The sequence below is a fragment of the Thamnophis sirtalis genome, unplaced genomic scaffold, assembly GCF_051295495.1.
Source record: "Thamnophis sirtalis isolate CommonGarterSnake01/CBP01778 unplaced genomic scaffold, rThaSir2_p1.2 scaffold_3, whole genome shotgun sequence".
NCBI classification, from domain to species: domain Eukaryota; kingdom Metazoa; phylum Chordata; class Lepidosauria; order Squamata; family Natricidae; genus Thamnophis; species Thamnophis sirtalis.
The window spans coordinates 116,424,959-116,444,929 of NW_028261383.1; the positions used below are offsets into that span (position 1 = coordinate 116,424,959).

The 19,971-nt window shown below is 42.4% G+C and overlaps 1 protein-coding gene across 6 annotated transcripts in view; it reads left to right on the top strand.

The window, feature by feature from the left end:
- The window catches only part of LOC106540601 (testis-expressed protein 47), a 36,693-nt gene that overhangs the window by 9,156 nt on the left and 7,566 nt on the right, over nucleotides 1–19,971 (top strand). For all 6 annotated transcript variants that reach the window (XR_015695988.1, XR_015695989.1, XM_014055778.2 and 3 more), the window contains exons 2-4: nucleotides 3,153–3,225; nucleotides 3,931–4,037; nucleotides 19,062–19,123. Coding sequence is in view for 4 of the 6 variants with exons in the window: in XM_014055778.2 (XP_013911253.2) it covers nucleotides 3,153–3,225; nucleotides 3,931–4,037; nucleotides 19,062–19,123 (242 nt within the window). In the remaining 2 variants the exon portion in view is untranslated. The remainder of the gene's footprint in view (nucleotides 1–3,152; nucleotides 3,226–3,930; nucleotides 4,038–19,061; nucleotides 19,124–19,971) is intronic.

Genomic DNA, 19,971 nt, shown 5'->3' on the forward strand with positions numbered 1-19,971 from the left:
TGGTGCGAACTGGTAGGAACCCACCTCTGCACAACACATATATTTTTTTCTTTCAGAGAAGGAGCTCAAGTATGATATGTATATTACATCTTCTTTAGAGAAGAAATGAGCATTAATTATCACAAGGTATAAAGCAGGGCTTTTGTCAAATGAAGGATCAGAGAAACATTCAGAGCAGACTTCTTTCCAAACAAATGAGCTTCTTGCTGTTTTATTTATTTTAGCTAGAAAACATGATAAGGAAAACAAATACATTTATTCTTGTCATAGGTTCAAAAATGCAATTTGTCAAGAATTATCCCTATCATTTGACAGAGTATGGCAGTTGCCAAGCAATGGGAAAATATCTGAATATATACAGTCAGCTATTTTCCACAGATATTTTACTCACTGGCTATATTGAGCCATTTTTCTGGGCATGTAGAATACATTGAACCACAAACAAACCTAAAGACCTGGGTTTGAACAGTTGCAATAAGCTTAAAAAACAAAAGGCAATCAAACCTTTGTATTAAAGATCTTTAATTGACCAAGTAAACATGTTTTCTGAACATGGCTCTACTTACCCTTCCTTTTGCACCAGCCTATTATTCAAAATTGTATTGGATTGCTGAAGTATGATTTAAAATAAAATTTTATCTTCAACATTTGTGTGTCCACCCATCTTCTGGATCAGTGTTTCTCAACCGTGACAACTTTCAGCTGTGTGGACTTCAATTCCTAATATTGTCAAAGTTGAGAAACACTGTTTTGGACAGTTTTTTTACGTGAAATGAGAGGCATCAGCCTGATCTTTACTCCAGGCTGGCCTTTTTTGAGCTAATGCTGCAAAACCAAAAAAGGCTTCACAATAAAATTTATTAAGATATTTTACCAAGCTCATTTTGCAGCCATAATGTGTTTAAATGGGTAAGATTGTATTCTCCCCTGCGTGAAAAGCTACATGGCTGATATAATTATTTTTATTTCATTCATTTTAAACATTTGTGTGTCCACTCATCTTAAAAGAACAACTCTGGGCAGCTTACAACAACAATATTGATCTCCTGTCAGCCTCACTCTTTACCTGTAGCAATATCACAAAGTACCCAAGGATTGAGGGCTTGCAATTATTATCCTTATCTATAACAAAGGAAAATGGGTGATCCCATCAATTACAGACTCATCAATCTCCTCAACCCAATCAGCACATTAAGACACCTAGAATGGAAACTCCAGGATGGCTGGAACAAGAAAATGCATGTTGGCTATTGCTTTTATTATATGTGTCTTTGTTATTGTCTACATTTCCCCTTCCCTGATTTATGTGAGCCGCCCTGAGTCCCCTCAGGGAAAAGGGCGGCCTACAAATGTCAATAAATCACTAAATCACTAAATCACTAAAACATACTTGCAGAAGAGGAACTCAGATTTAGATTTCAAAGCATCTCTTGATTTTATACCTTGAGCTAAGCTGTGGAAAAACTGGAGACCTTCTTGACTGACTGATATTCATCTAATATGTATGCTTCATTGAGGGACATCACTCAAAATATGGTGCATCCCTCAGGCCATCTCATCTATGGACCTGGAACAGAAGAAGGTGTAAAGCATTAAGGAAGGTTGCATATTAACCCCAGTCCCATTCAACTTCTATATAAACTTCAGTGGCCCATCTCCTTGACACAAACTTTCATTCCCCAGAATTAGCTGGAAGATACATCTCTTTTTATTCAATGCAGATGATGCAGCAATACTCTCCTATTGGCATTAAAAGAGCACTGAGAACACTAACATGACATTGCAAGGAAGACCAGCTAGAAATCATCAGAAAACCAAAATCATGGCATTTGGCAAAAGACCCAAGAAATCCTGGGGGATAGATGGCAGATGACTGAGAAGGTCTCCTGATTCACATATCTGGGAGTAGACTTCTTCCAACAATAGGAAACCCCATGAGATCTACATTGCTAAAAACAAACAGAGAAGCTAATCTGCCATCCTTAGATTCCTCAAAACAAGAGGTGGCCACTGCATTCCTGCAGCACTCCTCCAATATTCAAAGTCAAGCCAATAGCACAATTTCTCTGTGGAGCCCAGCTGGGCCAATTTTGCTGACGGATTTAGAATTAGTCAGGTCCAAATTTCTAATATCAGCTCTTCAATGTATCTCTAATGCTCCCCTGAGACTACAGACAAGCCTCATGGAAATAGGGGCTAGACATGACCAAACTCAACTACTGGCTCAGACTAGCCTCCTCCCAGGCTTTGCACCACCAATTGTGAGGGATGATTTTCAGTCCATATGAAAAAAAGATAATGACTACTAAATTTTCATCCTTGGGCTTCTCCCCAGGTCTTCTATTCATCAAGGGATACAATCAAGTCAAAGCACTTATTAACAGCATGTAGCATACACAGAACTTCAATTAGACTTAACTAGGTCCCCATCCTTTATCACCACTGAGCACAACAGACATTCTGCCTTCCCCAATAGCATACTTAACTAGCTTTGAAATTCCTAACCAACCTGAGGGCTTTTACACTGGCATAGTCATGTCCTTTCCTCAGCTGTCCTTGAAGGCCAACATAGGAAAGGTGTGTGTGTGTGAGAGAGAGACAATGCCCCTGTGGCTTTGGACAAGCAGAAACAACAGAACATGCACTTCTCTAGTGTCTGTAGTACATTTATAGTAGTCTCATCACACCATTATTGCATAAATATTCAGGGTGCACAGGACAATTTTACACTTCCCTGCTGTTTTCAGACATCAACCTTCCTATAACATACAATGTTGCCAGGTTGTGCACAGCAGTGCTTAAAATCCATCAGAAACAACTTGCGCTATAAACCAGTTTTAATGAGCACGTAGCTTGTTATTTTAGAGTGATTTGTATCGTTATGGATTTAGTTTGCCACGCGTCTTTACACACCTATCCATTGTTTCTAGCTTTGCTTTCAGATTCTTTTTAAAATTCCTTTTGGATTGTTGTTTTTATATTTCTTATGTTTTGATATGTCATTTTTAATTCTGGTTTATCTTTTATGCTTTTCAATTCTTTATACCCCTTTTGCTGGTCTTTGGCTATAATAACGGTTTGATTTGATTGATATATTCTGTCAATAATATTTTTTTAAAAAAAAACAGGTTCCTTTTTTCTCTGTCCTTTAGAAATCCCTCCTCCACAGGCTGATCTTTCTGGCTAAGATCTCGCCAGACCTGGCTGATAAAAGGTATTTGGCCGGTAAGTAAAAATTTTGAAATCGTCATCAGAAAGTTTTAGAATGGAATGTGTTGGTATAATAAATACACCCTGAGCTTCTGAAAGCCAGCAGCTGACTTGAAAGGTCCTTCAAATACACAAAACGCACCCAAACTCTTTGGATGAGTGGAGAGCAGTGTAGGGCAGAGGAAGTTTCCAACAAATAGCCCCAGGAGCAATTTTTTTCCCTGCAGAATGTGGACTCCTAGCTCAGACCTTGTTTTGTTTAGTTATATCTGACCTTTAATATTTTTTATAAATAAGTCAGGATAGCAAGCATACCTAATTCTCCTCCGTCCTTCTATTTTCTCCACAACAACCCTGTGAGAGAAGTTGGGCTGAGGGAGATCACCTTGCTGGATTTCATGGCTAAGGTGGGACTAGAATTCACACTTTCCTAATGTTTAGCCTGGAGCCTCAACCACCACATCGAAATGGAACCTAAATTAATCAGCTGATGATCAGATATCTTCTGTCTTTAAAAATGCAGCAACTTCTGAGATGTTTCTTGGTTTTTTTTTGTTGCTGCTCTGCTTGTGTTTTTGCACCCTCCTCTTCCTTGCTGTTTTTAAAAGTAAACACTAAGTTTTGTGTGGATAAAGGGGACAGAAGCCTATGATGTTATAGCATCGCCAAGCAGCCCCATTATTTTGTGAAGGAATTTTTGCTTGCCTCATTTCTCCTCAGAGTACTGGGAACAACTGTTTCTGAATTTGCAACGCCAGTATTGTCAGGGAGTAGGGGTCACCGGCCTCTTGCTTCTCTACCCTACCTACGTTATACACATACTAGAGGTAAGCTCACATGTGTGTCTCTCTCTCTCTCTGTGTGTGTATATATCTCTGTATGCGTAAAATAAGCAAAAATGCGATGTTTCTAACATGAGAATTTTGTGGGAATGCCATTCACGTTCATGAACAGTTTGAGCATCCATTTATAGCTTTTTCAATACTCCCTTTTATCTCCACTATTATTCAAGAAGCCATTCGTATTCAAGATGGTGTCATTGAGCTTTCTTGCAGTGAGAACATCTAAGCTGGAGTAATGAATAGGAAACGTTTCAAGTGAAACTAGCAACTGCTTCCATTTTTCCTCTGCAGATAAATGCCACATAGACTGTGAGAGAAACCTTGAAGAATAGAAAGAAGAGTCTTGAAGACAATGCTCACATAAGAGAAATCTGAGTCCAAAGCAAGAATATAATTTGAGAAAGTCTCAGACTTGACCCTATTTAGCTTTCTTGAAAATAAAGGCAGGAAGAGAAGAAGTGTGTCAGGGTTTCTTGCAAAAATCAAATCCCGAAAGCACACACAGATAACTGATTCAGCTGGATTCATTAGCTTCTTTTTATACATAATAACAGATGAATAAATTTACAATACCAACAGTGGATTCTCCAACATGGCAGTAGTTACAGGCAAAGCACAGGGAGAGGAGAGATTGGTTTCAGTTCAGAGTTTAGAGCTTAATACAGACAAGACCAGACTAGTTTATGTTTCCTTTTGCACAGACTCAAAGTTACATAGGTAAGCCACACCCAGGCTCCGAGCCCTCTGGCATGGCTCTCTGTCACCAAATAGTTCCCATTGGCTGACCCAGTTGCCATGCCTCTCCATTGGCTGACCTTGTTACCATGTCCTATTCCAGTGAGGACCCAATGGCTGACCTGTTGCTTTCTCCTATTCCAGTTCATGAATATTCTGACAAAGTATATATAGATTCTGCCACTGTAATCTTATAATAAAAGTAGTTTTAGCAACCATAACTTTGACCCTTTGGTTAAATGTCTGTGGAGATTCTCAATCATCTAAGTCATGGTTGTCCCAAAGATTCTTTTTCCAAAAGGTAATTGGAATTTCTTGGGATTTTTCTTTGATAATGTTTCATTTTTCATTCAAGAAGCTTCTTGGGTGAGAAGCAAAATGTTTTCAAAGAAAAAAAAATCCAGTTGCCCTTGGGAAAAGCACCTTTGGGAACCCTAGGTTAGGGCTATCTTAAAGACTGTCAGTCCTAGATTAGTTATTCCTAGGAACTTAAGCTGGTAGGAGAAAACTGACTTGCAACTAGCTTTTCAGGATCTGCACAAATGAGTACATAGGTACACAAGTACCTACACTTGTTCATGTTCATTGCACAGAGATTGAATATACTGTTTCTCAAGATTTCAGAACAAGAACCTCTACCCACAAAATCAGATACAATAATAGTGTCTTGTGCCTGAAAGGATTGCTGAATACAGGTAGTCCTCAATTTACGACCATAATTGAACCCAAAATTACTGTTGCTAGGTGAGACGGTTGTTAAGTGAAATTTGCTCCATTTTACAACCTTTCCTGCCATAGTTGTTAAGTGAATCACTTAAGTTTTTAAGTTAATGATATGATTGTAAAGTGAATCTGGCTTCCCCAATGACTTTGCTTATCAGAAAATCGCAAAAGATGACTCACCTCCACCCCAGGATACGGCAACTGTCATAAATATGAGTCAGTTGCCAAGAGGCTGCATTTTGATCACGTGACCATGGGGATACTACAATGGTTGTAAGTGTGAAAAATGGTCATATCTCACTTGTTCCAGTGCCGTTGTAACTTTGAATGGCCATTGAATGAAGTGTTGTAATTCGAGCACTACCTGCAAGTGGAAGTAAACCTGGAATTATTGCAGCATGTAAAATACTTATCCCGCTCTTCTTATTTACATCTTTAGGGGGGTAAACTAAGTCACAGCTATTTTATCACACAGCACTACTACCTGGAGTCTAACCTCTTGTAGTTTAGTACCCAGAGAAATTGTTCCTGTTTAATTAAAACATGAAAACCTGTATGCTAGAACAAGTTGCTAGAAAACATTTGGTGAGGCAGAGGAAAAATGACCTTCTTATTAAAAGCAAAAATAGAAAAGGAAAAAAAAAACAGGGAAAGCTGTTGTTGCTTATCCCATTAAGTCCAGCTAGTTATAGTCTAGATGAGAAAAAGAAAAATATTCCCTCCACCCGTCTGCTTGGGTGCCTGCTTTACTACCTAGAAAAACAGCTTCCTTGTAAGATTAAATCTCCGACAGCCTACTCCCAACAGAAGTCATCTGCTGAAAACTGCCCTAGATCTCAGGACCTGGCGTTTAAGAGCAAAGCTGTGATGGGGCTGCATCATGACCAAGGAGTAATTTCAAGGAAGATTGCCTCTCTGGGACTACCTTAGGCAGGTCTTGGAGAATATAACATCTTTGAGAAAATCAATTACTATGCATCATTCCATGGTGCGTTTTAGATTGGCGGCTATAACAGACTTTTACAGGTGTAGAGGGCTGGTTAAAATGATCTCACCCTCAAGACCCTGATTGATTTGTGGAATAATGGAGGCGATCCGTTTACACTGTGACTTCCAAGCATTTCTTTCTTCGCAATTAGTCCCTTGGTTTACTGTGGAAACTGAGAGTAATGAAGCAGGCAGGGCATCAGTGAAACAAAATGGAGAAATTGTCAGGATAGATCAGAGCGAGCCCAATTGAAGGCTCATTTGGAGACCTACTTCAGAGCATTGGTAATAGAAAGAGTGCTTATTTCTCTGACATCAATGTATCCACACTGAACAGCCAACATTCTTATATACTGTGAGGCATCAAGATGTGAGAAGAAGTGAGAATCTGGAACAATGGGTGGCTCGTCATAAACCATTCTTTGCAGAGAAACTTGACTAGATTGAGTTTGATTTATAATTCAGTGCTGCACAAATCCTAGGGATGTAATTCATTAACTATCTACTATTTTGAACTGTTTTCAGTTGGCAGACAATATGTGTGGAGAGATGAGGATTATTACCTGCTTTCTTGCACCTTGTGTTTTCTCGTGACCCGTCAAATGCGCGTCCGACAAATGCACACCAACGAAACTGCGCCAACAAAACCACGCCCGCCATCAACAAACAACATCATGGGACGCGAAAACAATGTTATAAAGGGTTAGGGTTAGGGTTATAACGTTTTCGCATCTCATTATGTTGTTTGTTGATGGCGGGCGCGGTTTCATCGGCGCGGTTTTGTCAGTGCGCATTTGTCGAGCGTGCATTTGTCGGTGAACCGTGTTTTCTAAGTTGCAAATGAAAATTTCTAAATCTCAAATGGGAACTGATCAATAGTCCTTATTGGGGGGGGCAACAGAGAGGGCTCTGTGTGCCACCTTTGGCACGCGTGCCATAGGTTCACCATCACAGCTATAGAAGGTAGTGATAAACACGTGATTGACCCAGGAAATATAAATGTATATGTTAGCCTCATTCAATTTCTGGAAAGATAGATGACTGTAATCTCAGGGGGTTGTAATCCCCTGAATTGATACTATGTATCTGGACTGAATTGCTTTCACCTAGGAGGAGAGGGGACTACAAAATTACTTAACTATTATTCCACGGGTGTCAAACTCGCGGCGTCATGTAACGTTGCCGCCACCTGATGTTTCATGACCTTTTTTCCTTTGTGGAGCCTGGTTGGGTGTGGCCTGTGCATGACGCATCTGGCCTGTGGACTGCCAGTTTGACACCCTCGATAATTCTACTCTATCTTAATAGAGAGACCTATCCCAGAACCTAGATGTAGCAATGCTAACTCTTCTGGCCCTCTTTTAATTCTTCCGTCCATAATTCCAGAAACCTTCAGGGTAGCAATTTGCAGTTTTTTAGTTGTTCCTGGTGTACTGAGGTGGTGCTGAGATGTATGTGTGTGTATGTCTACATAATACTTAAACTGTTGATCCAGAGCTGCCATACATAGTTCTTGTTTCCCATGCTGTTCAACACGCATTTGTCTGAAGGCACAGGGGGAACCATTCAGAACTTGGAAGTGGGGTGTCATGAGCAAATTGTTCTTTGTTTACTTAGAAGAGTGCAACAAGTACATTAATCTTGAAGGTTGCTTAACTTCACTAATGGCCTGGATGAAGGGAAACAAGCTGAAATTAAAACCAGGCAAAACGGAGGCTCTCTTGGTGAATAGGCAATTGGCTGTAACCTCTTTAATAAAAAATCATCCTTTCATCCCTGAAATAACAAATCTTCTGCCTGGGTGTATTCCTTGGTTCTCAGCTGACACTGAATTCACTGGACCCCACTATTGGATGCTTTTTCCACAATTTTGGTTAGAATGCTAGCTTTGATTGCCCTGAAGCCACTCTCTAAGTTTCGGTTACATTCCATCTTGCCTATGGCTGTATATGCTTCAGAGCTAACTTGTTTGGAAAGAAGTTCTGCAAGTTGCAGCTGATGTAAAATGCAATGGCTATCTTATTATGATGTGTGCAAGATACAGGGTTCAGATGAATGGTATGTGCCAGAGTGTATCACTAAATGTCTATGGAGATTCTCAGTCATCCAGGTCATGGTTGTCCCAAAGGTGCTTTTTTTCAAGAGGCAGCTGGATTTTCTGATTTTTCTTTGAAGATGTTTCGCTTATCACCCAAGAAGCTTCTTCAACACTGTAAACACCAGAGTTACAAGTCAGGTATTGTTTTTATGCCTCAACTCCTAAAGAGTGCTTTTCCTGTTAGGAACTCAGTTGGTCTTTAAATCTGAAGAAGAGGTTCGTGTTTCTGGGATGCAGAAGAGAGTCTCTCAGGTTGCTGAAGTGCTATGGAATGTATTTGCCTGGCAGCTGCATTTAGCCCTAAAATAAGTGAAGATTGCTAATGATTCAGAGGTCAAAAGGGCAATTCCCTTCCCACACACTTTGACTATGCCTATTTTTGAAGTAAAGGATGGACATCTTTAAACAGGCAGGGAATAATAATAAGAAAAATGACCCTCTTTTTGGCACTTACAGATTTTTGAGGTGTGAAAGGAAAGATAATGTAGTAGCTTACATTCCTTTCTTTGTGATAGAGATAGTTCATTTAACTGGCAAAGGCTGGGAAGAGATTTGTTCCCATGCAAGATTGAAATTTTTCAAAAATGGGCTGCTTTGCTTTGACATGGATGCCAAATGGACCCTATGGCTCTTCCTAAATATCAGATTGTGTTACAAGAGCACGCTGGGTTCTGTTTTTGGAGCGGTGAAGGTTTGTCTCTAGTTCATGTTCTTTCTTTGTCTCTCCATATTCTGGAAATGAGGAATGCTGCTATTTGATCACCTGGTATGTATTTTCTGTAATTTAAAGAAGAGTTCTGAAGGCGATTGGTTGAACTTTCTGATCTCTGATGATGACTGGGCTTTAAAGTCTACAGATATTCTCGTGAGATTCTAATTTTCTTTTGAATGAATTGGGCTAAAGCCTTTTATTTGTACAGTTGCTTTTTCATTTTTTGAAGCTTTTGTCCCAGCTTACAATTTACATATATCTCACTCTTCTACCTCATTTTCAAACATTTGAAAAGTCACATTGGATGGATTTAAATGAGGCCTTTTAAAAATGCCTTTTAGTAGCAAACAACTTGCTCTCCAAATAACCTCTTTTTAAGTAAATTAAGTGATATTGTTTAAACGTTGTCTGCTTTCATGATCAACTTAATCACAGGAGGCAAATAAAAGAGCAAAAATCAGTGATATTTGCAATGAAGAGAGTATCTTGGGAACAGTGCTTTTATTCCACAGGTAGTCCTCAGATTACAACCATTTGTTCAGGGACCATTCAAAGTTATGGCTGAATGACTGGGACTTATGACTGGTCCTCAGAATTCCAGCTGTCACAGCATCCCCTTAGTCATGCATTTGAAATGGGTGCTTGCTGCCCATCTCACAAATATGATGTTGCAGTGAGTTGTGGTTGCAATTGTGATTTCTAACATAACCAGCTACCCATAAACAAAGTCACTGAAGAAACTGATCAGAAGTCACTCCCACTCCTGCTACTTTTTCAGGTGCTCTGTAGCACCTTGTGGGTCGATGACAATTCACCGCAGCCAACTCATCATGGCCAACTTGCCACGGCCAACTCACTGCAGGACAACTAATGGAACAAGAGTTATACTAATATCAAACAAATGGTGGAAAAGAATAATTAAAGAAAGGATAAAAAAGGAGGGATAAAATGAAATGTGAATGACAAAAATTAAAACAACTTTTTATTTATTTTAAATAATTAAATCGAATTGTTAAATTGTCCAACAGTGAGTTGTCCCATAGTGAGTTGGTCATGGCCAGTAGTCCTATAATGAGTTGGTCATAGTGAGTTGTCCTGTAGCAAGTTGGTTGCACTAGTTGGCCATGGCAAATGGGCTGCAGCTAGTTGGCCACAACAAGTTGTCCCATTCCATATCCTGCTTGCCTGGGACTCCTGTTCTTCCTGCTTAATAACCTGGGCAGTCCTGGGGTTATGATGGCAAGTCACAAAGATCGTGGAGATTGCTATCACTAAGCAATGCAGTCATGTGACATGCTGCATTATGACCACATTGCTTAGTGGTGGAAATTCTGTCCAAATTGCCATTGTAACATTATCTGTATAGTAACTGGAAGCTAATGAAAAAAGTCAGAGACAGTTTTACAAACTGAGTTAAAAATTGTCTGTTTACCAGTGTCTATCAATTCTGCAAAGAATTTATATTAGCTCTTGTTGACAACTGATAGGATTGAATGCTGAATGTTTTCACTAGACTTTAGACATAGAGTGTTGTACACATGTAAATGACTATAAAACAATTGAATCCCCAGCTTTGAGGTACCATTAATGGTCTGAACAGATTAGCTGCTTAAATACTGTACATACAAATTGTTTAGATGAAAATATACCCATTTGTCTAAAGTGCATTAGAAAACAGACACTCCATTTAGCAAATCTGCAGTCAGGTCATGTCTTAGCTTTACTCTGTATGTAAGAAGCATTTTCTAATTTTGCAGGGTGGTTAGAGATCATTTTGTTGAGGATTCCATATTGATTACTTTTCCTAACCTAAAAGAAAGATGATGTGTTAGAAACAAATAGATGCCCTTATGACAAATGAATCTGAGAAAAAAATGTCTCTGTAATAGATACTGAATACACACTCACTCTATGAAAATAAGTTACATTATTTCTTCATGGTTATTTCATGCTTTTTTTTTTCCTTTCCCTTTTCCCACTATTGGGAAACTGTTCGATTTTGGAAACTTTGCTGAATAATTGAATTGAATTGAATTGAATAGGTTTATTTATAGGCCGCCCTTTTCCCTGAGGGGACTCAGGGCGGCTAACAACTCATAGGGAGGGGGATACAGACAATAACATATAACATTACATATAATTAAAAAGTAAACAACATTCATCCAACATTCGGGTGGGGGCAGATCAATCTCTACCCCCAGGCCTGGCAGGATAGCCAGTTCTTGAGGGCTGCGCGGAAGGTCTGAAGGGTGGTGAGGGTACGGATCCCCATGGGGAGCTCGTTCCAGAGGGTCGGAGCTACCACTGAAAAGGCTCTCCTCCGCGTAGTGGCCAGCCGGCACTGGCTGGCAGATGGCACTCGGAGGAGGCCTAATCTATGAGATCTAATCGGTCTCGAGGAGGTAATCGGCAGGAGGCGGTCTCCCAAGTACCCAGATCCACTACCATGGAGGGCTTTATAGGTTGTAACAAGCACCTTGAAGCACACACGGAGATCAACAGGTAGCCAGTGCAGCTCGCGGAGGATAGGTGTTATGTGGGTGAACCGAGGTGCACCCACAATCACTTGCATGGCCGCATTCTGGACTAGCTGAAGTCGCCGGATGCTCTTCAAGGGCAGCCCCATGTAGAGCACGTTGCAGTATTCCAGCCTAGAGGTCACGAGGGCGCGAGTGACTGTTGTGAGTGCCTCCCGATTCAGGTAGGGTCGCAACTGGCGCACCAGGCGAACCTGGGCGAATGCCCCCCTGGTCACAGCCGACAGGTGGTGATCAAAGGTCAGCTGTGGATCCAGGAGGACTCCCAAGTTGCGAACCCTGTCTGAGGGGTGTAAAATTTGGCCCCCCAGCCTGAGTGATGGAATGCTAGCCAAATTGTTGGGAGGGAAACACAACAGCCACTCGGTCTTTTCTGGGTTGAGTACAAGCTTGTACTCAAGAATGTTTGTGGACAATCTAACATCGATAAAACATATACCATAGCTAATATATTATATTTAATTTCCTATCTAAAAATTATTTGAACTGCATTTCCATATTACGTCTTTGGGTCTTCTTACAAACTTCAAAATCTGAGCAGAAACTGATTTTATTGCTGTGATTTCTTTACAATAACAGATTCAGTTTAGATCTTTTAACAAGTAATGTTTTTGGACTTGTTTATAATACTGTTGTTGCGCTACATGAGAACAGAAAGAATCTGACATATGATAAACAATATTGCTGATTTTAATTAACATTCATTTCTGATATTAATTCATTTGAAAGGCTTATCTCATTCGTGTCTGAACGCATCTTCATTTTTGAATAAAGGAACTTGATCACGGAGATGGTTTTTAACCCTAAGTCTCTCTCATCAATATAAGCCACTAGTGGATATCCGTGCTTCATGATGAAACTATATGATCAGGCTATGCAGGAGAAATTCAGTTCACAATCTATTGGCTCAGTGGTTGAAACACATAAGGGAATATCATAATGGTGGGATTCACATTTTTTACTACCGGTTCTGTGGACGTGGCTTGGTGGACATGGCAGGAAAAGGATAAAATATCCATTCCCTCCCCACTCCAGGGGAAGGTTACTGCAAAATCCTCATTCCTTCCTGATCAGCTGGGACTCAGGAGGCAGAGAATAGATGTGGGCGGGGCCAGTCAGAGGTGGTATTTACTGGTTCTCTGAACTTGAAGGTTTGAAGGTTTATTTTATTTATATGCCGCCCTATTCCCTGAGGGACTCAGGGCGGCTAACAAACCCAAGGGGAGGGGGGAGGTAAGCACGAAGGAAATACAACAAAGAAGGTACAAGGGAATTTAAAAGACAATCAACAGTCACACGATTCGAGAGGGGAAGGGAACTCATCAACCCCAGGCCTGCCGGCACAGCCAGGTTTTAACGACTTCACGGGAAGCCTGGAGAGAGGTGAGGGTCCGAATCTCTGCAGGGAGTTCCTTCCAAAGGGCCGGAGCAGCCACAGAGAAGGCCCCTCCCTGGGTAGTAGCCAGATGACATTGGCCAGTAGATGGAACCCGGAGGAGGCCTAATCTGTGGGATCTAATGGGCCTTTGGGAGGTAATTGGCAGCAGGCGGTCTCTAAAGTACCCAGGTCCAATACCATGAAGGGCTTTATAAGTGACGACTAGCACCTTGAAGCGTATCCGGAGACCAATCGGTAACCAGTGCAGCTCGCGGAGGATAGGTGTAACGTGGGTGTACTGAGGTGCACCCACAATCGCTCGCGCGGCTGCATTCTGGATGAGCTGAAGTCTCTGAATGCTCTTCAAGGGCTGCCCTGAACTAATCAAAATTTCTGGTTCTCCAGAACTGGTCAGAACCTGCTGAATACCACCTCTGGAATATCACTCCCACCGTCTTGAGTTCAGAAGCAATTCCATAGGTGTAAGGCATAGACATTTTGGTAGAGTACCAACATTTACTATTGTAAGGAGCCCCAGACCGCTCCTAAGTAAAGGAGTGGAACATCTGCCAGTTTGAACTGATGTAACAGAATGTCAGGCAACTGGCAGTTGAAACTGAGTTCGCTCAGTGATGGTCAGTGATTGAAACACATAAGGGAATATTGCTCCCGCCGCCTTGAGTCAGGAAGCAGTTGCATAGGTGGAAGGCGTAGACATTTTGGTGTGGTACCGACATTTAGTACTGTAAGGAGCCCCAGATCGCTCCTGAGTGAAGGAGTGGAACGTCTGCCAGTTTGAACTGAGGTAACTGAATGTAAGGCAACTGATAGTTGGAACAGAGTTCTTTTCAGAAGGGGAGAGGGAGTAGAATATGTAGCTCCTTAGCATCAGAGCATGTTAATATAAGACAACTGGCAGTTGGAACAAAGTTCTTTTCAGGTGAGGAGAGGGAGTAGAACTCCTTAGCATCGGAGCATATTAATTACTGTATAAGAAATACTAATGATCTGATGGTCATTTGAAAAAAATCCTTTTTTAGTGAGCACCTAGAAGCCAAGAGGAACATATGTGCCAAATTTCAAGTTTGTAGGCTTTACTGTTCTGGAGATTTTGTGATGAGTGAGTGGTATTTGGCTTTTATTTATATAGATTATGAGCAATATAAAACTATCAAACATTAAACCCAGAACTATGATTAAGAAAGGAAATTCTACTGTATTTTGCTATGTGAAAATAACAAAATAGGAAGGAAGAAAATATTTATTTTTGCCACCTGTTATTATGGACACAATATAATTATTGCAGTTGACTGGAGCAAGTTAGGAGTGGTTAAAAAGTTAATTTTCAGGTTGTAGGAAAAATAAAAACCAAAGGCTGGATTTTCTTCCTGCAAGAACTGTGAATGCATGATCATACTTTAACTTGCCCTAAATGGGGTGGTCACATTGTATGGACAAGCGGGACAGAATGGAAATAAAATAAACTCGCTTCAGAAGCAAGTAATGTATTGTAAAAGCTTTCCGCTTCATAAATATGGCAAGGAACAAAAGGGAGTAGCTCCCTCTGCTGGCAGAAAGACTATCATGCACAAGAGATAAAAGGGAGAAGGCGCAGGGAGATCCTATTTTCTAAAACTATTCAATAGCCAGGTGGCTGCAGCATGTGTGTTTGTGCAGTGGATTCTGAATAGTAGCGGCAGAGGAAGAAAAAGATTGGAAGTTTCTCCTCTGAGAAGATTTTATTATTTTATTTTATTATTTTAATTTAGTTATTCAATTTATATAATTACTTAGCTGGGGCGGGGGAGCAATCATTATCTAGTTCAGTGTTTCTCAACCTTGGCAACTTGAAGATGTCTGGACTTCAACTCCCAGAATTCCCCAGCCAGCGAATGCTGGCTGGGGAATTCTGGGAGTTGAAGTCCAGACATCTTCAAGTTGCCAAGGTTGAGAAACACTGATCTAGTTGCCCAGTGGATTTGCTTGAATCATTGCTATGGAGAGTCAAAGACAGAGGAGCCAAAGAAGATCTGGCTCAAAAGGAGGGAGCCAGACAGAGTTGAAGGAAAGTCTTCATGGGACTTTATGCAAAGACAATTGCAGTGAGGAAACTGAATTGGTTCAATATGAACTTTGTTCTTTCAACGTGCAAGCTATATCTGTAGGATTGCTACAGAGAGGGAAGACTTTAATTTGGAGCAAACGTCCTTGCAGGTCCCTGGAGGATTTTTCCCCCCTTGAGATTACATTAAATTGCTTTAATGTAATCTTTGTGCTTATGTTACACCAGCTGTGGATCTGTAGACTACATTTTAGAAGTAAAAGCTGCAAAAAAGTCACAAGAACTTCAACTTGCCTTCGCTCGGTGAACACTCTGATGGAGCGCAGGAGTTCATGGCTTCCATGACAGCCATGGGCTTGACTCAAGTAATCCGAGGCCCAACTCACTCAGCGGGTCACACGCTCGACCTCGTATTCCTCTCGGAGCAGTGGAGTTACGATCTTGGTCTGAGGGGTAATGAGATCATACCCCTGTCGTGGTCAGACCACTACCTACTGAGGCTAGACTTCCGGAGGCCAAACCCCCACCGTAGGGAGGAGGAACCGACCAGCTGGTTCCGCCCCAAGCGACTGATGGATCCTGTTAGGTTCCAGACGGAGCTTGGGGTTATTCCTGATACCCTCACCCACAGTTCGGCGGAGACCCTCGTCGCTGCCTGGCACTCGGCAGCTTCGGAGTCTCTAGACCGGATTGCGCCGCTACGGCCCCCCCGGGTCAGCGGCCCCCGGAGGCCTCCTTGGTTCACTGAGGAGCTCCGGGAGGTAAAGCGCCGGAGGAGACGCCTAGAGCACTCGTGGAGGTCCGATAGGTCCGAGTCGAAACGGGCACTTTTAACAGCATGCACCAAGGAGTATATTCGGACTTTAAGAACAGCAAAAAGAACATATATTGCCTCCTTGGTAGCGTCCGCCGAGTCCCGCCCAGCCGCCCTGTTTAGGATAACCCGCTCCCTCCTAAATAGGAGGGAGACGGGGGACTCCCTACAGGGTAAGGCTGAGGAGTATGTCCAGTTCTTGGCGGACAAAGTTGCCCGGTTTCGAGCGGACCTGGACTCCACCCCAGTAGATGCAGCCGAGACACAAGGAGAAGACTTGGCAAACCATCTCTGGGTTGAGTTTCAGGAAGTTGCCTCTGGGGATGTGGACAAGGCTATGCGAGCTGTGAGTGCCTCCACCTGCATACTGGACCCGTGTCCCTCCTGGCTGGTTGCCAACAGCAGTGAGGTGACACGAGGCTGGATCCAGGCGGTTGTTACCGCCTCTCTTCGGGAGGGGTGCTTCCCCACCGCGCTCAAGACAGCGGTGGTGAGACCCCTCCTGAAGAAACCGTCCTTGGATCCAGCTGTTCTTAATAACTATCGTCCAGTCTCCAACCTCCCCTTTGTAGGGAAGGTTGTTGAGAAGGTGGTGGCTCTCCAGCTTCAGCGTACCTTGGAGGAAGCTAACTATCTTGACCCCTTCCAGTCTGGCTTCAGACCCGGTTACAGCACAGAAACCGCTTTGGTCGCATTGACCGATGATTTCTGGAGAGCTAGGGATGGAGGCCATGCTTCCATCCTAGTTCTCCTGGACCTCTCAGCGGCTTTCGATACCATCGACCATGGTATCCTTCTGCGACGACTGCGGGAGATAGGGGTGGGCGGCACTGTTTTGCAGTGGTTCTCCTCCTATCTCTCGGACAGGTCGCAGTCGGTGTTGGTGGGGGGGCAGAGATCGTCCCTGAGGCCCCTAACTTATGGGGTGCCGCAGGGGTCGTTCCTATCGCCCCTACTATTTAACATTTACATGAAACCGCTGGGCGAGATCATCCGAAGGCACGGGATAAAATACCACCAATATGCGGACGATACACAGTTGTATCTGTCCGCCCCGTGCCAACTCAATTAAGCGGTGGACGTGATGAGCCGGGGTCTAGAAGCCGTTAAAGACTGGATGAGAGCAAACAAGCTGATACTCAACCCAGACAAGACCGAGTGGCTGTTGTGTTTTCCTCCCAAAAATTTGACCAACATACCATCACTCAGGCTGGGGGGACAAAACTTACACCTCTCAGAAAGGGCCCGCAACTTGGGAGTCCTCCTGGACCCACAGCTGACTTTTGACCACCATCTCTCAGCTGTGACCAGGGGGGGCATTTGCCCAGGTTCGCCTGGTGCGCCAGTTGCGGCCCTACCTGAATCGGGAGGCCCTCACAACAGTCACTCGAGCCCTTGTGATCTCCAGGCTGGAATACTGTAATGTGCTCTACATGGGGCTGCCCTTGAAGAGCATCCAGAGACTTCAGCTAGTCCAGAATGCGGCTGCGCGAGTGATCGTGGGCGCACCACGGTTCGCCCACATAACACCGATCCTCCGTGAGCTGCACTGGCTACCTGTTGATCTCCGGGTGCACTTCAGGGTCCTACTCACCACCTATAAAGCGCTCCATGGTAGTGGATCTGGCTATTTGAGAAACCGCCTTCTGCCAATTACCTCCCTGCGTCCCATCAGATCGCATAGAGTTGGCCTCCTCCATATTCCATCCGCCAGTCAGTGCCGACTGGCGACTACTCGGAGGAGAGCCTTCTCTGTTGCGGCTCCGACACTATGGAACAATCTCCCCGTGGAGATTCGTACCCTCACCACTGTCCAGGCCTTCCGCACAGCCCTCAAGAACTGGCTAGCCCGTCAGGCCTGGGGATAAGTCTACTTTCGCCCCTCCCGAATGCTGAGTGAATGTTGAGTTTTACTTTTTAATTTATTTTTGTTCACATTTCTTTTGTATTGTCCTACACTCCCTTTCCTTTTTGATTGTAAGCCGCCCTGAGTCCCCTCAGGGAAAAGGGCGGCCTATAAATGTCCAATAAATAAATAAAAAATAAATAAATAAAATAAAAATAAGAAGTGGGATAGTTCATTTTTTCTTGATGGATGCTCCAGAAGGGAGAACCATTATGTAGTAATGATTTAGTAGGGTTACAAGATATCTGAACCAGCAGAGGAGGACAAGGACAGTCAGAATGGGGCCGGGGTCGGGGGAGGGAAGGGGGAGGTGAACACAATTCTTGGCATCTGTGACAAAAATTACATCCCAAACCTATATTAAAAAAAGGAAAGGAAAAAAAAGACTTAGGGCTGCATGTGTAGGAAATTACGTTTTCTAGCATCAGAAAAGTTGGTCTTTTAATCACAATATTTTTTCAAACAAATATTTTTTTCCAAGAACATATGCTAATGACAGTATAGAATCAATCAGGCATGTGCCAAATTTCATCATAAAAAAGTATGACATGGCACGTGATCTATAAATTACAATGATTGTAGATTTGAAGAGGCTGGATTAAAGCTGATTGCTGGAATCAGGAAATAAATAAGGTAGAACTTGGCTGTCTCATCTGTCAACGGATGAAGGAAACTAAGCAGCAGACAATTTACAAGGTCACAACACAAAACGTTGATTGACTACTGTTGTGAAAGCAGCTGGACAATATTTCATTATAAGGCTATGCTGCTGGACAGAGGACATGAGGAGAAAAAGGTGCTCTTCATTTCCATATTATTGGTTGGCAAGGAGATTCTTGCTTGGTTTCCTGCCATAAATTGTGGTAACATAAAGTCAGCAGATCATTTAGTGCAGGATGTCCAGGGGAGAAAATGGGCAGATGTCCTAATAGTTTGACAACCTTTCCCTGTGCAATAAATGATCCGGGAACAGGCTCACTGGAGCAAGATGGATGTTCTTCTTCAGTGGCATGAGTTACTACTAATGTGATTTTTAGCATGATTTTTTTTCTTTTAGTCATCCAGTGATGTGCTCTACTCTGTCCTAAGGGATCTGAGGGACATTGAAGAGCAGAAGAGGTAAGCCATTAATTCTCTTAAAGCCCAGGGCTTCCCCCCCACCTCATAATTCTAATGAAAAGATTTGCTTTGACACCCTAAAATGCATTTTGCACTTGTGGGACCCAGGACCCAGATTTTTAGTGCTGAAAAAGTTTGGCCGACAATAATTGAAGGATCTGTTCTTTTGGTTTCCCAAAAGTTCTTGTTCATTTGTGGAGCAACCTTGATCCAGCTAATTAACTCACAAATGTATGAAGGCCATTTATGTTACTTATTTGACAGAAAAGTGAGATTAATATATAAACGGTAATTCTGGCCAGACGTAAAACTCCATATGCGCCAGAGGCCTGGTTCTGAAAGAAGATGGGCCACTGACATAACAAATGATACACTATTATGATGACTAGTGTGAATAAACTGTTATGCCTTAATAGAGCTTTTCTGTCACCAAATGGAACCATTTTCCCTGTTGTCATGGATAACATCTGGTGCCTGAATATGGAATATTTGGTTAAATGACATCCACATATTTGTCAACATGCTACCCAACATTCAGGGTGCCAGATTCTTACAGGAAAACCCTGATTTCCCTCAAGGTTTATATTATTACATCTGAGAATACATTTTTGCATTATTTCCCTCTTGAAGCTTAAGAAATGCCTTAATTTCTAGTGGAATTCATATCATTCTCTGTGTGTAAATCTTTGGATTCTACTGTATGTTTCTGCCTAGAATGTGGCAACTTAATTGCCTTCTGCTCCAAAGAAGAAATTTGACTACTTTATCTTCTCCAAGCATAAGAAAGTGCTTGTCCTCTCACACTGCTACTTAACAATTTTGTCCTGATCCACTTTTTTTGGGGTGGT